At 37.8% G+C, this 21,404-nt stretch overlaps 1 protein-coding gene across 3 annotated transcripts in view; it reads left to right on the top strand.

Moving 5' to 3' along the window:
• The window catches only part of LOC122790711 (von Willebrand factor A domain-containing protein 5A-like), a 1,391,420-nt gene that overhangs the window by 777,573 nt on the left and 592,443 nt on the right, over positions 1-21,404 (top strand). For all 3 annotated transcript variants that reach the window (XM_044058264.1, XM_044058265.1, XM_044058267.1), the window contains exon 13: positions 6,169-6,272. In XM_044058264.1, the coding sequence (XP_043914199.1) occupies positions 6,169-6,272 (104 nt within the window). The remainder of the gene's footprint in view (positions 1-6,168; positions 6,273-21,404) is intronic.

The raw sequence follows: 21,404 nt of genomic DNA, 5'->3' as shown, positions 1-21,404 counted from the left end.
GCATCTTAGCATGACTAACCTTTCTTTTTGGTTAATGTTAGCCTGTCTTTGTAGCTATCAACTTAGAACTTATGTTCTTATTAGGAAGCTAAAACTTCAATATTTGAAGATGTACATAGTTTTGTGTGTTATTGTAAAGTTTTTAGGTTTTAGGAGGATTTTTTGGGGAGGGGTTGTTTGTTCTGTTCTAAGTTATGTAAGATGAGATATAGGCGCAAATGGATTTGACATGAAACAACTGTATAAAAGACCAAACTGCCGGACAGTATATACATGTAACATAAAAGCTGGAACTAGACATTTAGCAAAACAGCAGTTATATATAAAAGGTGGTAATAGTAACTATATAAGAAAATGATGATTGCTGTAATGTCTTTCAATCTAAATCGTCTTACAGATAAATATAAAAAAGAAAGCGCAATGAACTATATTAAAAATGTAGAGTGCAAATAGCTATGCTACAGGAGACACACCTGGAAAGAACTGAACATGTGAAATTTGATAAAGAAAGGTTTTCAGGATGGTTATTCAGCAGAATATTTGGGGCAAAGGAAAAGAGGAGCACTTATTTTAATTGCAAAAGTTGCTCCAGTAGCGATAGAAGAGGGAAAAAAGATAATGGAAGATGCATAATACTAAGGGGCTGCTGGCTAGGGAGGAGGATTACACTGGCATGCATTTACACCCCCCCCCATAACTGCTATAATGGAGCTTAAGAAAGTTTTGGGAGAAAGTCAGCTTTCAGCAAGGATTATTACTTCTGGTGGAGAGTGGAATTTGGTTTGCAACAGTGAAGATGTGGCTGGGGGCCTAGAAGGGATAATATAACAAGAAAGGGTAGATTTTTGAAGAAATTTATGAAAATGTTTGGCATGGAAGATGTGAATTCACTACAAGGAGTATGGAGTAAATTTACACATTACTCATTAAGATACAAAAACTGGGCTAAGCTAGATAGTTTATATCTCACAGGAACATGTGCATTTAATTGAAGGTCTTGAAACGCACCCAGTAACTATTTAAGATCATGCACCAATAATTAAAAAAAAAAAAAACGCATGGTAACGAAATGAAAATGAGACCCTGGCACTTTCCCACCTACCCGTTGAAAAGAGAGGAATTTAAGGAATGGGCTGTGGACTTACTTCAGGAGCTACTAGAGAAGACAAATTTGCCTTCTGAAAACATAGCTAAGGAGTGGAATAAAATTAAAAGTAGAGTTTAAAACTAGGTTGTAAATAAAAGAAAGGGAGATATGGCTAAACAGTAACAAGATGTATTTAAAGGGATTGACAAATGTTAAACTATTACAAAATAGGGGAAATCTCTTGGAACAAGAAAAGGAGCAACTGCAGAATGCTAAACAGAAAATAAGGGATTACCTGGATAATATGCATGAGTTTAGAAAGACTGCTGTTAAGCAACTGTTTTTGTATAATAATTCTAGAGCACAAAAACTTTTAGCACAACAGCTCAGGCAACAAAAAGTGGAAAGGACAGTCACCAAGTATAGGGAGCATATAATAAGGAAGATAACAAGAGAATCTGTAGAAGTATTAGAAATATTTCAGAAATTTTATGAAAATTTGAATAAAGCAGAGAAGTATGGAAATCAAGAAAAATGTACAAATGGAAATGTTTATGGAATAATTAAATATGCCAAAGTTAGAGGTAGATGAGGCTCAATTACTAACAGTTATGATAGGAAGGGATGAGATAAAATAGCTATGTATAACCAATCTACAGGAAGGTCACCAGGAATAGATGGTATTCCTGTGGAAGTTTGGAGGAAAAAAACTGATCTGGAAGGTTTTATTTAGCAGTATTTAAAGAGGAGGAGAAGTTCCAGCATCCTGGAAGAAGGCGGTGGTAACAGTAATACCCAAAGAGGGTAAAGATCAATCAGATCCTGCTTCATACAGGCCCATTTCAATACTAAACCATGATTATATGTTTAAGTATAATGGCTAAAAGAATAGCAAAAGTGATACCAAAATTGATATATATGGATCAGTGTGGTTTTTGTGGAGGGGAGGCAAACATTTGACAGTATTAACAGAACACTGATAATCCAGAGGGAAGCAGAATGCAAGAAAGTACCACATTTATTGGTGGGTCTTGATGCAGAGAAAGCATTTGACAAAGTAGACTGGGACTTCATCAGGAGGGCAATGGAAGCATTTGCTTTCCCTGATATAGTTAATAAGGTTGATTAGAAGAATATATGAGGGATCAGAGGCGCAAATTAAAGTGTGTGGGGTCCTCTCTGATAATTTCTGTTTGAGTAGAGGAACCATGCAGGGTCGTCCGCTTTCCCCTTTATTGTTTGCATTATATTTAGAACCACTGGCAAAGAAAATAAGGGACTCAGAAATTCAAGGATATATTTGGTATGGTAGTCAGGAAAAGTTGTCTGTATTTGCAGATGATATTATTCTATACATGACAAAACCAGAAAGGGGCATTACAGTGTTGTGGAACATTTTAAGACCGTTTCAAATCTTCTCAGGATACAAAATTAATGAAGCTAAAACAAAAGCATTAGCGATAAATTATGTACCCACACACAAATTGGTCCAACAATATTCATACTTATGGGGACATGATAAAATGAAGTATTTAGGAGTATGGATTAGAAATGACTCTGTGGTGGCAGTTAAGGATATGTGGGAAGAGACTAAACAGAAGATAATACAAAAATTGAGAAACTGGAAGCTTTGTTATATGGATACTAAGATACAAGTCATTAAAATGTTTTTAGTCCCTTTAGTCTTATACACAGGTCAGGCATACTTTTATCAACCAGAGGGAAATTGCAGACAGCAATTAAAAAGAGTTGAAGGATTTTATCTGGGAAGGGAAGACAGCAAGGGTCAAGTGGGATAAGCTGATTCTACCAATAGAACAAGGTGGACTAGGATTACTTAATTTGAGGGGGTATTGTAAAACAATACAGTTATGGCTGTTATACATATCACAGGCAGAAAACTATAATTCAAGGTGGAAAGGGATGTTGATGCAGGGAGGAAGCTCAAGAAATAATGAGAGATTGTGATTTTGGATGCAGACTCTTAAGGAGCACAACCAAAATCGTACAGAGTTTTCTATTCATAAAATAGCAGGGAGTATTCTAGGAACCAAACCAGTACGAGAATGGAGAAAAGTGATTTTGCTGATAGGGTTGACTCTGGTTAGGGATACAAATAATAGGCAAGAGGGAGCTGGAATTTATTGGAGAAAATTGGCAAAGGAACCAAGATATATGGAGCAAATAACTAGAAAGGGAAAGGCAATAGAATGGGAAGAGGCCAAAAATGTATTTGGACTGCAGACTAGAGATTGCCATCCCTTATGAAGGATTGATGTCAGAGTATAGGCAAAGGGAAAGAAATAGGGGGCTGCTAAATAAAAACAACAGCACTGATAGTATTTTAATAGAATCTAGAACAGAAGCTGCCATTAAAAAAGGAATAATTAGTGAAGCATATAACATATTGCATGATAATTACAATAATCAATCAGAGGAGCTTAGAAAGGATTGTTAAGAGAGATTGGATAAGTAATTCACAAAGAGACAATGGGGATATATATGCCTGTCTCCCAAATATGCAACAAAGTCTAGAAGACTTAGGATCTTTGCCTGGAAATGTTTACATAGGTATTTTTATACCCAAAGTAGACTCCAAAGAATTTTTCCTCAGGTGGATAGCAAGTGCTGGAGGTTTGACAGGCAAGAAAGAGGTAGTTGGGAGCATGTTTTTTGATGGTGTGATGGGCTGGCAGACTTGGCAGACTTTTGGGCTTCCCTGCGGGCTGCTCTATCAGAGATGCTGGGTAGGCAGATTGGATTGACTGGTGAGATGATTTTTTTTAATTATGCTACAGAATCGGAATTGCCTAGACATAGTAAAGCCTTGCTGAGTCTAATTATGGTGGCTGCCAAAAAAGCAATTACTAGAAAATGGAAATCAAAGTCTAGACCAACTTTATTAGAAGTAGTGAATATAGTAACAGAGATAAAACAACTTGAATTGGAATCTTTAGAGAAGGGAAGGAGCAAACTACATAGGAAAAAATGGGAATTGTAGGAAAAGTATATGCAGAGCAGGAACAAGGTTTAAGCGGCAGGATTTGATTGAGCTATATAATGCTTAACTGACAATGACTAGAATGTTTATAACTGATTAGTAATGTTTACAACTACAGTTGTTTCAATTATGTCTGTGATGTTTACAACTAAAGTGATTTCATTTTGTATGTTTTTCATTTATATAAATATAAGATTGCCTTTGTCACATGTGGAAATTTAATAAAGATGGTGAAAAAAAAGAAATAAGCAATTATTAATATGTTTTGGAAAACAAAATGAGAGAGATTTTTTTAAATGTAGTACTCGTCAGAAGTTGAATTTCCTACTCAGTGAGATGACATTGGCTGAGAAGTTAGAGTTGTTTATGGTCCATGGCTTATAGTGATCTCTTTTGAGAGCCTATGCCTGTGTAACATTGTACCTTTGTGTATAAATGTGTACTATTTATCTGACTTGTGAAAAAAGCTGATTTTTTTTCCTGTACGATTTTAGTGGAATGGCTCAAAACACTGTGTATGTCATGAAAATGAACATGTTCTTTTTATTACCTTATCTGAGAACTGGTATTTTTGGTTCTGTCTTTTTTTTTTCAGAGACTTGCTGTGTGTATAACACTATATTATTTTTTCACTATTACACTTGCTTTCTTTTGTACTTAGTAGATTTTTTATTAAGTAGTTTCTTTCCCATATGGTAAATGAACTCCTTTTCAATTTCATTTGTTGACTCCGTCAGATGGTTGGCTTTTTTCCCCTCGCATAGTAGCCCATGTGTGTTGCTAAGATCCACAGCCTTCATTTACCTGTATATATCGCCACCTCCCATATAATGACTGGAAGTATAGCTTAATGGGAAGGTGATGAACTGAAAAAAAGCTATATACTCTATGTTTGTTGTGTTGGCATGGCCTCCACTTACATTCTTTGCTTCAGACATGGTCGCCAGTCAGTCTGTATGGAGTTTCTGTGTTCTTCCCATTTTTCTTAGTTTTTTTCTGGGTATTCCAGTTTCATCCAAACTCCCCAAAATATGCTTTTACATGTCATTGTAATCTGTACACATACACATATGTTGCACTTACCTTTGCTCTTGTAGTCCAGGTCATGGCTGAAAAGGATCCTTTATAAGCAATTTACCTGGAAAATGAATGCATAAATTATAAAAGAAATGTAACCACTCCACAAAGTTCCAATGTCAGTCCTTGAAAAGACACCAGTATGTATGTGTGTGACCTTTTGAAAGTTAGGAAAAACTGACTAAGTTAAGATATTCTTAGTCTTTTTTTAGAGAAACTGGAAAAACCTACACCACTATTTTTTTACTAGAAGTTGACGTGAAATCTGTGCAGAATATTCACTTGCCAGCTTATATTTTTTGTAGAGCTAGCATGCTACTGTGAGAAATTCAAAAGATACAGTCTGATGGAAGTTTTTTTCTTATGTGCTGCTATATGGTCCAAAACCATTCATTATTTTTTTCTTACTAACTCATTGTGCCATAACCCATTTTATTTTAAATGTCTTGGTAAAATAGTTTGTTACAGTTCTTGTTACTGTCTGAAATATATCCACGTGATTTGTGGTGGATAAAACCATAAAAACACATGCTGTTAAAGCCATCAAACTCTAGTCCCGTCTAGCCCAGTTTTTCATCAACTTGTGTCAAGGACTTGTAGATTTCATAGCCATCTTATTTGAAGTTCCTTTTCACCAGGTAAAATTGGTCTGTTTTTAATTCAGATTAATTTCTAGAGAAAAAGCATCCTGCACATTACTCATTCTTAACTTACTCCAGATTTCTCCTGCTTGTGGGATTTCATTTTACTTTTTCTAACTTTAGTTTTATGTTTAGCAGGTCTACAGAAGAGCAGACAGACGCTTTCCACATCTTTAATACTTTATGGACTGGGACATTGTTACTGTCAGTAGACAAAATGTGCTCCTGCTGCATGTGTAGGATTGAATCTTTTAGATATCATATCAAATGCTTATCTTTGTAGATATTTGTTAACAGTCACAGATGACTTTCTTTCTCCGCCAGTATACACTGATTTAACTGTATAATTGTTTTGCTTCTAGCTGGATGAAAAGGCTGAAGGTCATGCGTCTGTTGAATATATTTTTGAGGATCAAAAATGTAAAGAGAGTTTACAGTTCCGTCTTGAGCCTGAAAGAAGCTCTAGGTATGACATGGCTTGTTTGATAAATTCCCTTTGCCTTTGTTGTTTGATTTCAGATTCCATTATTTTAATTTGTGTTCATAACATAGCTGTATAAGAAAGTATGATTTTTTATTTTCCCCAGAGCTTTACAAATAAGAATGAAAAAAAAACATTTGTCTAACTTTTCTACAGTACTTTTGCATCTAACCTTCTGTAGCTGTGTATCTCCATTACTTTCTTTCTACATTTTCAACCAAGCTCATGCTCTTTTAATCCTGTTCCAAGCTAAATTAAATCCATCACAATGTCCATTTATCCCCATCCTCAATCCACTCTAAACGTCCTTAATTCGTTACTTCCCTCTCTTGATGCGTCATATCACTTTCACTGGTGAATGATTACAAGACCCACCATCTTCCATCTGCTAGCTGCTCTCTATGCTCGTGAGCCTCTTTCTGTTCACTCCAACTTGGTTTCCACACCTGACCGCTTGCTAGTGCACTCAGCCCACAACATCACCCCCCCCCTCACACATGCACCTTTCTTTCCTCACAGTGTCTGTGTCCTCTGTTTCAACCTTTTTCTGTGCTCCAACCTAGTTGGCATATAATGTTGATTTTCTGAGGACTTTCACCAGCTCAGTATCCTCATTTCTGTATGGCTTGCTGCCCATCTCATATGGTAGCAGAAAGACGTTATTATTTTTATAATAAAAATATATATATTTTTAGACTAGGCTAATCTTTCTCACCTATGCCATTTGATTGTTTTATTCAAGATAATTTAAAAACAAAATGCCTCATGTGATAGTTCCACTGTATATAATAGACATCGTAGTTAATTCATTACCATTTTAGCAACATTAGAATTATTTTATTTTCTATTTGGTAACCATGACTGTTTTCAGACATGACCCAGGTGCAAAGGCAAAAACTGAAACAAAGAAGTGAGTTACATAGGAGATCACAGCAAGATGATAAATCACTTAAGTGAAATTAGTGAACAAGCATAGTTATTACATATCAGTAAGCAAGTATAATTATTATATATGTTTACACAGTTATTACATTGCCTAGAAAAAAAACATATTCAGGGTTTAAAAATTAGGGACACAATGACTGAAATTGGTGATAGTCACTCCTGCCAGAGCTGAAATTATTATAAAGTATATACAAAGTATGAACTGGCTGATTCAGAAATTGCCAAAGGTTACAGTATGAGTCGTAGTCCATGTGGGCATGAGTGACCTGGGACATACCTTCTTGGACTACATGAAGAGAAACATGACTGAGCTGTCCGAATATATATCACAGGAAAGTATGAGCCTGGCACTGAACAGCATTCTCCCATCTCCAAGGATGATGATGCAATACCAACAGAAAATTATTGACTTTATCAATTAGCCTAGCTACTGGAATCATTCCAAAGGTGTCCAATACTTGTCAGCCTTGGATGACATGGTTGACAGGCCACACTGCTTTACCAGGGATAGTCTTCACTTGTCACTTCTAGGCTCTTGGATTTTGGCCAAAACATTATCTACTCCTATAGTGCCTTTTTTAGGCATTGCCAAAGAGACAAACCTTCCAACATAACAAAAGCTACTTTTAACAAGCTAAAGGTGTTGCTGCTCAGTGCTAGGAATCTCAACAAGAAACCGCACCCCCTAGAAGCTCTCCTCACCCTGACCCTGGAGAATGCTGATATCTCTGCAGTTACTGAAACATGGTTCAATGCCATGGAAACCACTCTGGCAGTGCATGGCTAGAATTTCTTTCATACATTATGACCACCCACTGAACATGAAAGAGCAAAAGGTGGAGGTGTATCTACATCAAGGATAAGCACACCTCAAGGCTGGTGAAAAACAGTGACATGCTTGAGCTACTCATTGTCCAGCTGTTCATGGGAAAAATCCATTACCAGATTCTTGCTAGCTACTGGTTTCCCAACATGAACCAGGAAACCCATACAACATACCTAACGTTACTTGAATCACTCATCATCCAGTCCAATACCATACATGTAGATGACTTTAACTACCTGTCCATTAACTGGGAGGAAATATCCTAGATCTGTTACTCACTAATATGGGAGAGTGCTGCATTCCCCCAAGTGTGATGTCCTCACTGGTAAAATCAGATTACGCAGCGGTCTTCCTTGAAATAAGGTAAAACTATACGCCCACCAAGCCCCAAAAACTTTAAAAAAAAACTTTTCTAAGGCAAACTACCTGCTATTAAGCTAGTTTACAAACTCCCCTAAATCCAGAAAACCCAGAAGCCTCTGTAGAGGTGTACACAAAAGCCCTGTATGACCATATAAACAACTGCATAGAAATGTTGGTACCAGACTGAAATAAACCATGGTGAAACTGCAAAAACAAGCCACCCTGGTGGACCCCTGGTATTAAAAGGTTGTACAACAAAAGAAGGAGAATCCTGTCAAGAAGTAACAGGGAATGTGCACAACAGAACAGAAAGTCCCTCATTAGTCTAAAGAAGAAAATCAGGGAACTAGTCAAGTCACTGAAAGCAGACTTTGAGGTACAAATAGCCTTCAAAGCTAAGGGTAAGGTAAGGCAAGGCATTTTTCAGTTATGTCTGCAATCTTAAGGGCAATGCCCAAAATGTGAAGAATTGGTTGCAGATGACATCACCTGTACTCATCTGGAAAATATAGCAAATCTGATGGCCGATAAATTCAGGTCAAATTGCACCTCCCCATTGCCCCCAGTTCTCTCCCCCAAGAAATACCCTCTGCCACTCCCCTGCCAATTATCATCAAAGACCAGGTTGCCACTGTGCTCTGTACAGCTAAAACATGGCTTCAGTGGGATCAGACAATATACCAGGTTGCCTCTTAAACAGTTTGAATCAGGACCTATCAGGATCTCAATTTAACCACAGCCTCTGGACCGGCTTTGTCCCCATAGAGTGAAGGACAGTAACAGTCATCCCCTGCATGAAGGGGGACCATCTGCTGACACCAGAAATTACAGACTCATAAGTTTGACTAGTCTTATATGTAAGGCCATGGGAAGAATAATCTTGGACCTGATAAATAATGACTTAGGAAACCTCCAAACACTGGACCTTTGTCAAGGACAGGTAATGCCTACTAAATCTAGTGGACTTTTTCTGAGAAAGACACCAAGGCCATGGATGAGGGTAAAACAGTACATACCACCTACCTTGACCTGGCCAGGGCATTTGACAGTTCCCCACTGAGGTATTATAAATAAACTCATAAAACTGGGCATAAATATTTTTGTCATCAGATGGATGTTTGCTCTGAGAGTGTTGATGGAGAAATATAGAGAAGGAGTTGCATTGTGTCTTTGTGGACCTGGAGAAAGCACATGATAGGGTGCCTACAGGGGAGTTGTGGTATTGTATGAGGAAGTCAGGAGTGGCAGAGAAGTATGTAAGAGTGGTACAGGATATGTACGAGGGTAGTGTGACAGTGGTGAAGTCTGCAGTGGGGAGTGACAGATGCATTTAAGGTGGAGGTGGAATTACATCAAGGATCAGCTCTGAGCCCTTTCTTATTTGCAATGGTGATGGACAGGTTGACAGATGAGATCAGACAGGAGGCCCCATGGACTATGATGTTTGCAGATGACATCGTGATCTTTAGTGAGAGTAGGGACCAGGTTGAGGAGACCCTGGAGAGGTGGAGATATGCTCTAGAGAGGAGAGGAATGAATATCAGCAGGACTAAGAATATGTGTGTGTGAATGAGAGGAAGGATAGAGGAATGGTGAGGATGCAGGGAGTAGAGTTGGTGAAGGTGGATGAGTTTAAGTACTTGGGATCAACAGTTCAGAGTAATGGTGAGTGTGGAAGAGAGGTGAAGAAGAGAGTACAGGCAGGGTGGAATGGGTGGAGAAGAGTGTCAGGAGTGATTTGTGACAGACGAGTACCTGTAAGAGTGAAAGGGAAGGTCTACAAGAGGGTAGCGAGACCAGCTATGTTGTATGGGTTGGAGACAGTGGCATTGACAAAAAGGCAGGAGTCAGAGCTGGAAGTGGCAGAGTTAAAGATGTTAAGATTTGCACTGGGTGTGACAAGGATGGACAGAATTAGGAATCAGTATATTAGAGGGTCAGCTCAGGTTGGACGGTTTGGAGACAAAGTCAGAGAAGCAAGATTGCATTGGTTTGGACATGTGCTGAGGAGGGATGCTGGGTATATTGGGAAAAGGATGCTAAGGATGGAGCTGCCAGATAAGAGGAAAAGAGGAAGGCCTAAGATAAGGTTTATGGCGGTGGTGAGAGAGGACATGCAGATGGTTGGTGTGACAGAGCAATATGCAGAAGACAGGAAGAAATGAAAACAGATGATCCGCTGTGGTGACTAATGGGAACAGCCGAAAGAGAAGAAGAAGATGGGATAGCCCATTGGCTGACTCCAGATCCAGCAAGAAGCCATTTACTAGTGGTATGCCACAGGGCTCGGTGGTGGGACCACTCCTTTTCAGAATATACTTCTCTAAATTCAAGGCTATTGTGGATGGGCTCTGGATGACAACGTTTGCCAGTGACTGCAAGCTTGCGGCAATCACTTTATCTTTCAAGAGGTTCTAAATCAGACAAATGGTTGGTACCAGAGCCATGGCCTAAAGCTAAATATGAAAAAAAAAATGCATCATCAAAGCCTCTAATACCCTGCAAATTACAGCATTAATAGCACATCCCTAATAGTAAACTCAGAAGTGAGAACTCTAGGTACACAGTTAAATAGTAGCATAAACTTTGACCACTGTGTGTCCACAGTGGTGCCAAAGGCCTACTGTGTGGCACAACTTATAAGTAAAGGTATACCATCCAAGTCTCACTGTACTCAGCCGTCATTAGAACAATAATCAAGTACAATGTACCATTTGGCATGCATTTGATTAGGCACTTACAACAGCTGGAGTGAACTCAGAAGTTCTTCACAAAGAAAATGCAGGATGTAAGCAATATGCCCTATGCTGATAGACTAAAAGCTTTATCCCCTTACGCTGTCTCCTACCGACTATTGAAGGGTGACCTATGCCTGACCTACAAGGCACTCACAATTCCAGCCCTAATGGAGCTGCTGCACATCCACAAGACAAACAGCATGAGGGTCACCTGATCTAGTTATCTAAACTTGGTCAGAGACACAAAAAACATGCTGGAGAGATAGATATATGTCTTAGAGATTGTCCCGTCTTTGGAAAGGCTTCCTATTCATGTTAAGCAAAGTCCCTCCCTAGCCCTCTTCAAATGCAGTTTATATCAATGGATGGGGAATCACAGATTCACACCTGGTGTAGTGCCTATGTCCCTTATGGGCAAGGGCAATCTGTAAAATACTCAAGGCATAGGCACAAATCTGTGCCATCATCTTGCCTCTGGGGACCACATAATTGGTAAAATTGGGTCATACTGGCTAGACTAGTAAGGGCTCTTAAGCTGTTAGCCTAGTAATCTCCTATGAACCTATAAGAATGTTAATCATAGGTTCATAGATGTGTACTAGTCTATAGATCACTAAGGCCCATATACACCTAGCCATGCAACCCAAATGTGACTCACAGATTTTAATTACGTAGTTGTGATTTATTGGCTTGTCCATCAGAGACACAGGAGCCAAACTGAGGTGAATTTCCAGTTGCCCATCCGTTGGTCCAAGTTGTGCTTAAATAGGGAAAGGAAGGAACTCTGCTTCACGTGGATGGGGAACCTGTTCCTGGGAATGGGAATTTCTCTGAGAAACATATTTGCGCCTCCACCATATCCCATTTATGTCACAAACAAAATTTAAGTATTTTAATCTAGTAGATGTTCTTTGTGTTTCACTGTTGCAGTCATTACATTTAGGTAATCCTGCTGGCGGGTTGCCCTCAGCCGGCCTGAATTCCAAAGTCCTGGGTCCTGTGTCGGCTGCTGTTGCCCCTTCCCTGACGTCAGGTTGTCCAGGGTATAAAAGATGTGGCCGATGCCATTTTCTTTAGTCCTTCTTGCCGTGTGGTGCCCGAAGCAGAAGCAGTTAGCAAGTGCTGGTCGGCCGACTCCTGAGATTTTCGTGTTTGAGTTTCAGATCCGAAGTCTTCAATAAAGCTAAGTACCCCATTGGGGAAACTTTTTTCTTGCTCCAGACCGATGTTGGAAAAAGTTAATAATTGTATTTCTTGTGGAAAGCAAATACCTCATAAAGACTTTCAGTCTTACTGTATTCCTTGCCTAGGCCCTGATCACAACATTGCTGGTTGTCGGTTTTGTGCTAGATTTAACCAATGCACTAGTAAGCGTCGGTATGATTTTGCTTTAAACTATTTTGGACGCCAGTTTAATTATCCAGAAATGTCGTCGGATAGCCATCTGACTACCGGAGTTCACAAAAACGCAAATAAAAGGAGAGAGATGGACAACCGAGGCCCAAAACCGATGACAAAGCTTCTCCTAAGCCAGTTCGCCGGTTCTCAGTGAGGCGCTTTGACAGCCCCTGACGCCTGCTACTTTAGAGTCACAGGCCGCTACAGACACCCACGTGGAGTCGGCCATACCACTGTAAACTCAAAGTATTGGTGCCTCGAATACTTTTCCTTCAGATGGGTCCGGAGCTGCTGAGCAGGCACCGGCTTCTGAGGGTGTATTCAGACCTAAACATCTTTACATTAAACCAGCCTCAGCTTCAACCAGCCTCAGCTTCAAAGGCAAAGACTAAAGCACCTTCTAAAGCAAAGAAACAAACTCAAGAGCCACGTGGACAGGCCTTTGTGCCCAAAAAACAGATGCTCAAAATGGCCAAAGACTTAATTACTTTGATCAGGGGTTCCCATCCCCTTCCTGATAAGAGGCCTAGGCAAGAGACTGACTATGAATCTTCAGATCAAGTTTCTATTTCTTCTGATTCCTCTTCTGATCAGGAATATTCTCTTCCCCCCTATGAGGATTCTGATGCTGAAGAATCCATACCTTCAGCTTCTCCTCCAGAGGACTATTCTTTTGGGGAAACCTTGCATACCATGAGGCAGCATTTCCACTGGGAGAGCTAAGATTTTTCAGAATCTAAAAAGAGGCGGAGTTCAAAATGGCCGCTGTTCTGTGACCACTGCTATCACCTAGGTCTCGATATACCATGGATTAAAACAAACCCAGAAGGCAACGCAGAATTAATAATACAGAAATAACTGTAGATATTTACTGCTAATATCATCCAGCAAACAAAAGAGGAAGAAATAGTGACAGATTCAGCTCAGAAACAGCAGGATTAACTAAGATTTCTGAATAACAGCTTAAGCAATGTGCTACTAAGGCCTTGCATCTGACTGCAAGATTGGTAAAACACTATACAGCAAGATGTCAAAAGAGGAAAATAATATGGAAACAACAACAACCAAGACCAAATTCTCAGTACTAGCCTCACCTGAGAAAGACACAACTTCAGACAAAAGACAACTAAACAAACTGACAACTCTAAAAATACAAATAAATCCAAGACAGACCAGCCAGCTAATCTGGAAGACATAAAATCTGCCTTATTACCTATCCAGCAAGCATTAAAGGACTTATCATTACAATTTCAAACCTTTGGTGACTCATTCAGCCAAATAATATCCAGAATGGAAAAATCTGAGTCCAAAATAATAGAAAATGAAATAAAAATAGACTCTATTTCTCAAAAACTGATGCCCATGACAAAGAAATACAAAACTTACAAGCAAAATTAACAGACCTGGAAGCAAGATCTCGAAGGAACAGTATTATCATCAGAGGAATACCTGAAACTGTACTTCATAACAATCTAATACCAACAATCAAGCAAATAATAAATTCCCTCCTAGAGGAATCTGAAGAAATGCAGCAAATAACAATAGAGAGCCCACAGAGCCCTGAGGGAAATGCAAACATCACTGAAACCAAGACCTGTCTATATTAAAATATTAAACTACTAAGATGTAAATAAAATCATACTGGCAGCAAAGAAAAAAAGCACACTCACCTGGAATAATAATAAAATCTCCTTTGCTCAAGACCTCCCAATACAAATAAGACATGCAAGACAACTACTATCTCCATACTGCAGGTTCCTAATAGAAAAAAAAATCAAATTCCAGATGAAATATCCAAATCAGTTAATCTTTTACATCAAAGAGGTTAAATACATGGTTGCTAACCCCAAAGAGGCAAAATAGACATTCCTGGCTGTTTTCAAGCAAATCCCACCTTCAGAAGTGAAATAAATCCACAAAAAAAAGATAAAGGTCCCTTGGATGAAAAAACGACCCCATTCACGAGCACTCTAGCTGGGATCCAACTCTGAAATCTTCCCCTTGCTGTCTAGGCCCTTGGGTCATTGATGTGAGCCATGAGGAACACAGGAAAGGGAAGTACAGCCTGGGTGGGAACCAAAAATGAACTGCTGTTTCCAATGCACGAATATAGGAAGGAAGTTCCCATCTCGGATATTGGCTTGCAAATTCAGTCCCCCTAGGCTTTTGATGGCTTCATTAAGAACAGTCAGACAAAATGGATTTCAGCAAGCTCCAAAGGATTTTACTGCCTGAAAAAATTGATCTGCACCAGCTAAAAGAAGAAAGCTGCACCATAGATGTCAACCAACCTGCAAGCAAAACCTTGAAGAAATAAGGTACTGTTGAACTGAACCATTCACTAAAACAGTACACCCAGTACTGTGTAGGTGAATGAAACTCCAGCCTTAAATAATAGGCAAGAAATAAACTGTCAGAATTATGCTAGCTCATAGATTAATATTGGGAAAAAAAGGGAAAAATTGTTAAATGTTTTATGTAAATACTAGAAATGTGTTAAAAGATCCTGGAGAGAAGTAATCTCAGGAAATTAGTAAAATAACCTAACAATCCTGGGATAATGTAAATATAGCCTTAATATGTCAACTATAGCAGAAGAACTGTTTGGCTAAGCTGTTTTTTTTTTTTTTTTTTTTTGTCTCTCTATACTTCCTACTTCTGTTAAATAGGTGCCAAGTATATATTTTATAACCTACACAGGTTGATGTGGAAAAACATCACTATAGGCACCAAAGAAGGCCAAAACCTGAATAAGTAAAGGGGAGGAAAAAGAAGTCAAATGAGAGAAAAATGTAAAAATGACAAGATTGCTTGTTTAACAATATTACTATGGTACACATATTGCTATAATTTACTGAGGAATGTATATGCTGTTTTAAAAATACTATTAGAAAGAATTAGTCACAAGACAAAAACAATACATGCTGTACCTTAAATGCAATACCATCACTGTATAAATAATATGTTGGAAGAGGCTAGGGATATTAAGTAGCAGTGTTTGTTGAGGGAACTAGTTTGTTCAGCTTTGTCCACATTGTTTATAGTAACACAGGGGGGATACTATGGAGTAAATCTATATCTAAAAAGAAAACACATTCCAAGATTAGACGTAAAGGTAAGCCATATAATGAACCTTCATCCTCCCCCCTGATTATTCCTGGTCCAGGGATATAGTGGTTAGGTACAGTGTAGGGACGGGGATAAATAGATGCTTTCCTAAACCATCACACAGTAACACATACACAGCTAACAAAACAAAACTAATATACATGGCATATCTAAGGAATACACCTAATAAATAAATGTGGGAAATAGAATCATGGAATGTTAAAGGGCTCCAAAACAAGAAGAAAAGAAAACTATTCTTACACCTTACATTAAAAACCACAGCCAACCTCATACTAATACAAGAAACGCACTTGACTGCAGATCAATGGGCAGAAATTAGCAGAAAGAAATGGATAAGTCAAATCATAGCTTCAGAGGGGAAAACAAACAGTGCTGGGGTTGCCATAATAATTAAAAACCAATTTTAAGGAAAAAATACTTAAAACCAAAGCTGACAAAGAGGGAAGATGGTGCTATGTAACATTTAATAGTCCTACAATACCAAAACCTATAATGGTACTTAATGTTTACGCACCCTGTAATAACCAACAACACTTTTTTATGTCATTATACCCAACCTTAAACCAATTTAAAGATCACTACCTAGTGATTGGAGGTGACTGGAATACATATCAAAACCCAGAAAAGGATAAATCTAATCTGACCAAATCACATAATAAACCAGCCACATTAGCCCTTAATGAACTCAAACAAGATTTCAAACTATATGACCCTTTTAAACATGTGAACAGTGCAGATAAAACAGGGAAATTCACATTCTATTTGCAATGCCACAAAATGTGGTCAAGGATAGACTTCATCTTAATCTGTGACATATTCATTAACATGGACCCAACAATAACTATACATACCAGGTTCTTTTCAGATCACTCCAAAATCACACTGAACATTAACTGGGACAAAAAGATATATTTAGAGAATAGGGGTCATAATTGGTCATTAAACCCTAATTTACTTTCCAAAATGGATGTAATAAAAGAAACAGAAGCAATACTAAAAATAGCTCTTACAAATATCACTAACTCCCAAGTACCAACTGACATAGAATGGGCTGCAACCAAAGCACAAATCAGAGGATTGTTTATCAAAAAAGCAGCATACTATAAAAAAATACAACTGAAAGAGGAGCATATACTGAAAGGGAAAATAGTGCATCTTGAAAAAGAACTAATAAATAACCCTAAGAACCAAACAGAAGCAGAACTTTTAAAACTGCAAAGGGATCTATATATGTTAGAAACCAGGAACCTATCTTTCTATGAAGCCAGAATGTTAGCCACTTACGCAGAAGAAGCTCAAATACCATCTAGAGCTCTGGCCAGAATTATCTGCCAACACAAAAATGCCTCCAATATATCAGAAATAAACTACAGAGACAAAAACTACACAAAAAATGAAGACATTATTAAAACATTTGAACAAATATACTCTCAAATATATGGAGCACAAATACTATGAACCTCAAAGGAAGATAGAACTCTTTTTCTTCAAAAACTGAAATTCCCTAAACTCAATTTAGACCAGCAAAAAAAACTAACTGAGCCGATATCCATCATTGAAATTATTACAACAATCAAACACTTAAAAGTGCATAAGGCTCCGGGTCCGGATGGACTCGCATCAGAATTTTACAAAACATTTTCCCCCTTGATAGCCAAACTACTATACTATACACTGAATTACATAATAAACTATAAAATAAATGATATCCACTTTAATGCCTCTAAAACTATATTTATATTAAAAGAACACACAGACCCCAAAAACCCCGACAGCTACAGACCCATCTCCCTCTTAAATATAGATACTAAAATATTTACCTCTATACTTGCAAACAGAATGAAAAATCTGATAGAAAAAATCCTCTCCCCAGAACAATCCGGTTTTACACCACATAGACAGACTAGTGACAATACATTAACATTAGATGCACTAATATCCTACACTAACCGATACAATATCAACATCTACACAATGGTAGTGGATGCCCACAAGGCATTTGATAGGGTTAATCTAGAATTGTTACTCCAAACACTACCCTACTTTAATATACCCAATAACTTCATTCAGATCATCCAAACTCTCTATAGCAACCCATACACATCTCTGTATATAAATAAAACTTGGTCAGATAGGATCCTAATAAAAAATGGAACAAGACAAGGATGCCCACTATCACCCTTTCTGTTTAACCTATACCTAGAACCACTCTTTCTATACATTAAACAAAATACATATCACAATCCTTCATCAATACACAACTTCAAAATATACCTCACTGCATTTGCAGATGATCTGAACATATACTGCACTACACCAAATTCAGATATAAACAAAATAATAGCTGCAATTGAACATTTCTCGACTATGTCTAACTACAAACTAAACCTTAATAAAACTAATATTTTCCCCCTAAAAACACTCAAACTCATCTCACTAATACCATTGTTAAACACAATAAAAATTAAAGAAGAAACTAAATACCTGGGAATCACCTTTTTCCAGAGTAACAAAGATTTCTACCAACACAATGTAAACCTTAAATGGCAAAATATAATGCAAGACTGCAAAAGATGGAACAACCTAAAACTACAATTCTTGGCCAAAGTATCAATAATCAAAATGAACATTTTACCTAGATTAATGTATATATTCATGACATCACAGACAACAATACATAATAAATTCTTCAAACAAATTCATACCTTCCTAGCAAAATTTATATGGGAACCCAAAAAAAACAGAATCTCCTATCCAAAATTAACACTCCCCAGAAGCAAAGGAGGACTAAATCTACCAGATTTTAAAATGTACTACTCGATCATTAACACTAACAGAATATTGAGAATAGCTGAACATAACCCGTCAATGGAAAATTGGTCTCCTCTCTGGGTGACAATATATTATAGATGTATTAAAGCTCTAGGTTTCAATCCCAAAGCACTTCCATTCCTGAAGCGGAAAGAAATACAAACTTATAACATTAGAGCCCTTAAAACATTCTATCAATCTAGCGCAAAAGCTCTTTCAATTCTTGAACCTTAGACATGCCATGACAATACTGCAACCCCTTCATAAAAACCCAAATTTAAAAATAAACAATAAGATGCTGGACTTAGTCCCTTTCCCCAGACTAAAAGATAAAACAATCCAAGATATCTGTCCCTACCTTAACTGTTCTATACAAGAAATGAGGACCAACTTAAACCTCCCTAAAGCACACATAATAATCCTAAGACGAATCAAAGAACTGTGTTCCAGTTATCTCCAAAATATTACTATGACCAATAGTGACATAGAAACTTGTAGCAGGCTTTGGAAAACTATTATCACAACAAAGAAAACTATTACCAATTCATATAAAATGATAAATGAAATCAAATACCAGAAGGACCTCCTCTTCTCTAACTACTGAAGAAAAATTAAACCATCCATAGATGATCAGCAAATAAGCCAGGCAATCAATCTAACACTGAAGATTCTACCCCTCAAAAAGTTAGCATACACTCAGCTCATGATCAGTAATAATGCTTATTTTACACCTGCAATCCTACACAAATTTAACACATCAAAATCACCTTTCTGTCCACACTGTAAGGACCAGATAGCTAACTTAATCCATGTATTTTGGAGCTGTAAATGTGTCTATAAACTCTGGAACTCTCTCAAGGTACAATTACAAAAAACGGGTTATCAAACATCAACATTAACTTGGGAATTCACTCTGTTACACATTCTCCCACCCAACATCCCAAGAAAACAAGCAAATACACTTTTAACAATTTTCCTACTAATGAAACTGTATATAGCTTTTAAATGGCTAGATACGATAAATATCTCTTGGGAGGGTTTTAAACAAGTAGCTATACAACACCTTTTAGCTCATAAAATAGTAATAGATAAAAGAAACAAAAACATGAAATCTAGAGAAATTTGGGAACAAACCTTTAACATCATATTAGCATAATTCATCACACAGCAACTTAGATATACACTATAATGGAACCAAAGAACACATACAAGTTCAGATATTAAATAATAACTTGGATATTACGAATGTATATACTGTCTATATAACTGTGGAATTAACAATGAAAGCATCTATGTACATAGTGTAAATAGATATGTTGTATGACCTATATCCTGTGGTATTTGACATCAATGTATAACATATGTATATGTGTGTATGTATGTATGTGTATATATATATATATATATATATATATATATATATATATGTGTATGTATATATACATATACATATATATATATATATATATATGTATGTATATATATATATATATATATATATATGCACACGGTCATGTTGTAAGATGTTTTTTATTTGTGACATTTATTAATGTAAAAATAAAAATAAAAATTATTGAAAAAAAAAAAAAGAATCTAAAAAGAGGCTCAGGGATTTCCTTTTACTTCCTCAACACAGGCCACTAGCCATTCCACCTGTGTTAGATATTGTAGATGATGTGTTTTCGGAGTCTAATCTCGCCCCTGATTCCTTACCTCCAGCTCCTGTTAAGCCTGACAGATATTACAGGGTTCCTGACTCTCATAAATTCCTTTTTAAAAACCCTGCTGCAGACCCAGAAACTATTTCACAGGATCCCAAAGGAGTTAAGGCTTCCGCTGCAAAAAACCCTACCCCCTCTGACAGAGATTCTAGGGCACTGGATAGATGGAGAAAAAAGGTTTACACATCTGCTAACTTGGCTATAAGGGCCTTAAACTGTCAGTTTCATATGCTCAAACATCAGCAACATGTCATGGCATTGCTTAAACAGCAAATGTTATTAAACTCTGAATGTGCAGAAAACAAGGAAATGCAGGATTTATTGCATGCAGCTGAACAAGTTGGAAAGCATACTTTGCAATGTGGTTTTGATTCTTTGGAGGCCTCCTGCTGGACCGCAGCTACGGGTTCTGTAATTAGGAGGCATGCTTGGTTAAAGGAACAAAATCTGCCTGATCATGTCAAAGTTAAATTATTAGATGCACCTTTACAGCATGGTTCTTTGTTTGGTGTTAAGGCAGAGGAAGTGTTATAGAAAATGGAGGACAAAGCTAAATCTATGAAAACTGTCAAAGATTTTTTGCAAGTACAGCCACCTAGGTTTAGTAGACACTGGCCTACAAAGAATTGGCCCTTTCCTGTGTCAGACAGACCTCAAAGGGGCAGATCCCAGGTGCAAGGTTCCTACAGGTCAAAGCAGTGGGGTGCTTCTACCTCCAAAGTTGGAGAAGACAAATCACAACCATACAGGAAACAGTCCCAATGACTTCCCCCTGCTTGCACCAAGCACTTATCTCCTGGCAGCACCCTTAGGGGGAAAATTAGCACTTTTTTCTCAAAATTGGCACATTATAACCCAGGACAAGTGGGTTCTAAATATCATGTCACAAGGGTACAAGTTCCATTTCCATACCCTGCCAAAGGCAAACGGCTGGCCAGATCTGCCAAAAAAATCAATGGACAGAGGCACAAAAACAAGTCTCATCCCTCATGGCCATGGGGGCCATTCAACAAGTACCAGAGCAAGAGCAGGGACAAGGATTTTACTCAAGACTTTTCTTGGTACCCAGAAAGGACAAGACCTGGTGACCAATACTGGACCTATCTATTCTGAACACATTCCTGGATATACCAAAATTCAAGATGTTGACTTTGCAGCAGCCTCTGCCCATGCTTGGCAAGAACGC

Source organism: Protopterus annectens, chromosome 16.part0 (assembly GCF_019279795.1).
Source record: "Protopterus annectens isolate FY-2018-M chromosome 16.part0, PAN1.0, whole genome shotgun sequence".
In the NCBI taxonomy this organism is placed as follows: domain Eukaryota; kingdom Metazoa; phylum Chordata; order Ceratodontiformes; family Protopteridae; genus Protopterus; species Protopterus annectens.
The sequence above is the reverse complement of the archived record's forward strand: the minus strand, read 5'-3'. Positions and strand labels throughout refer to the sequence as shown.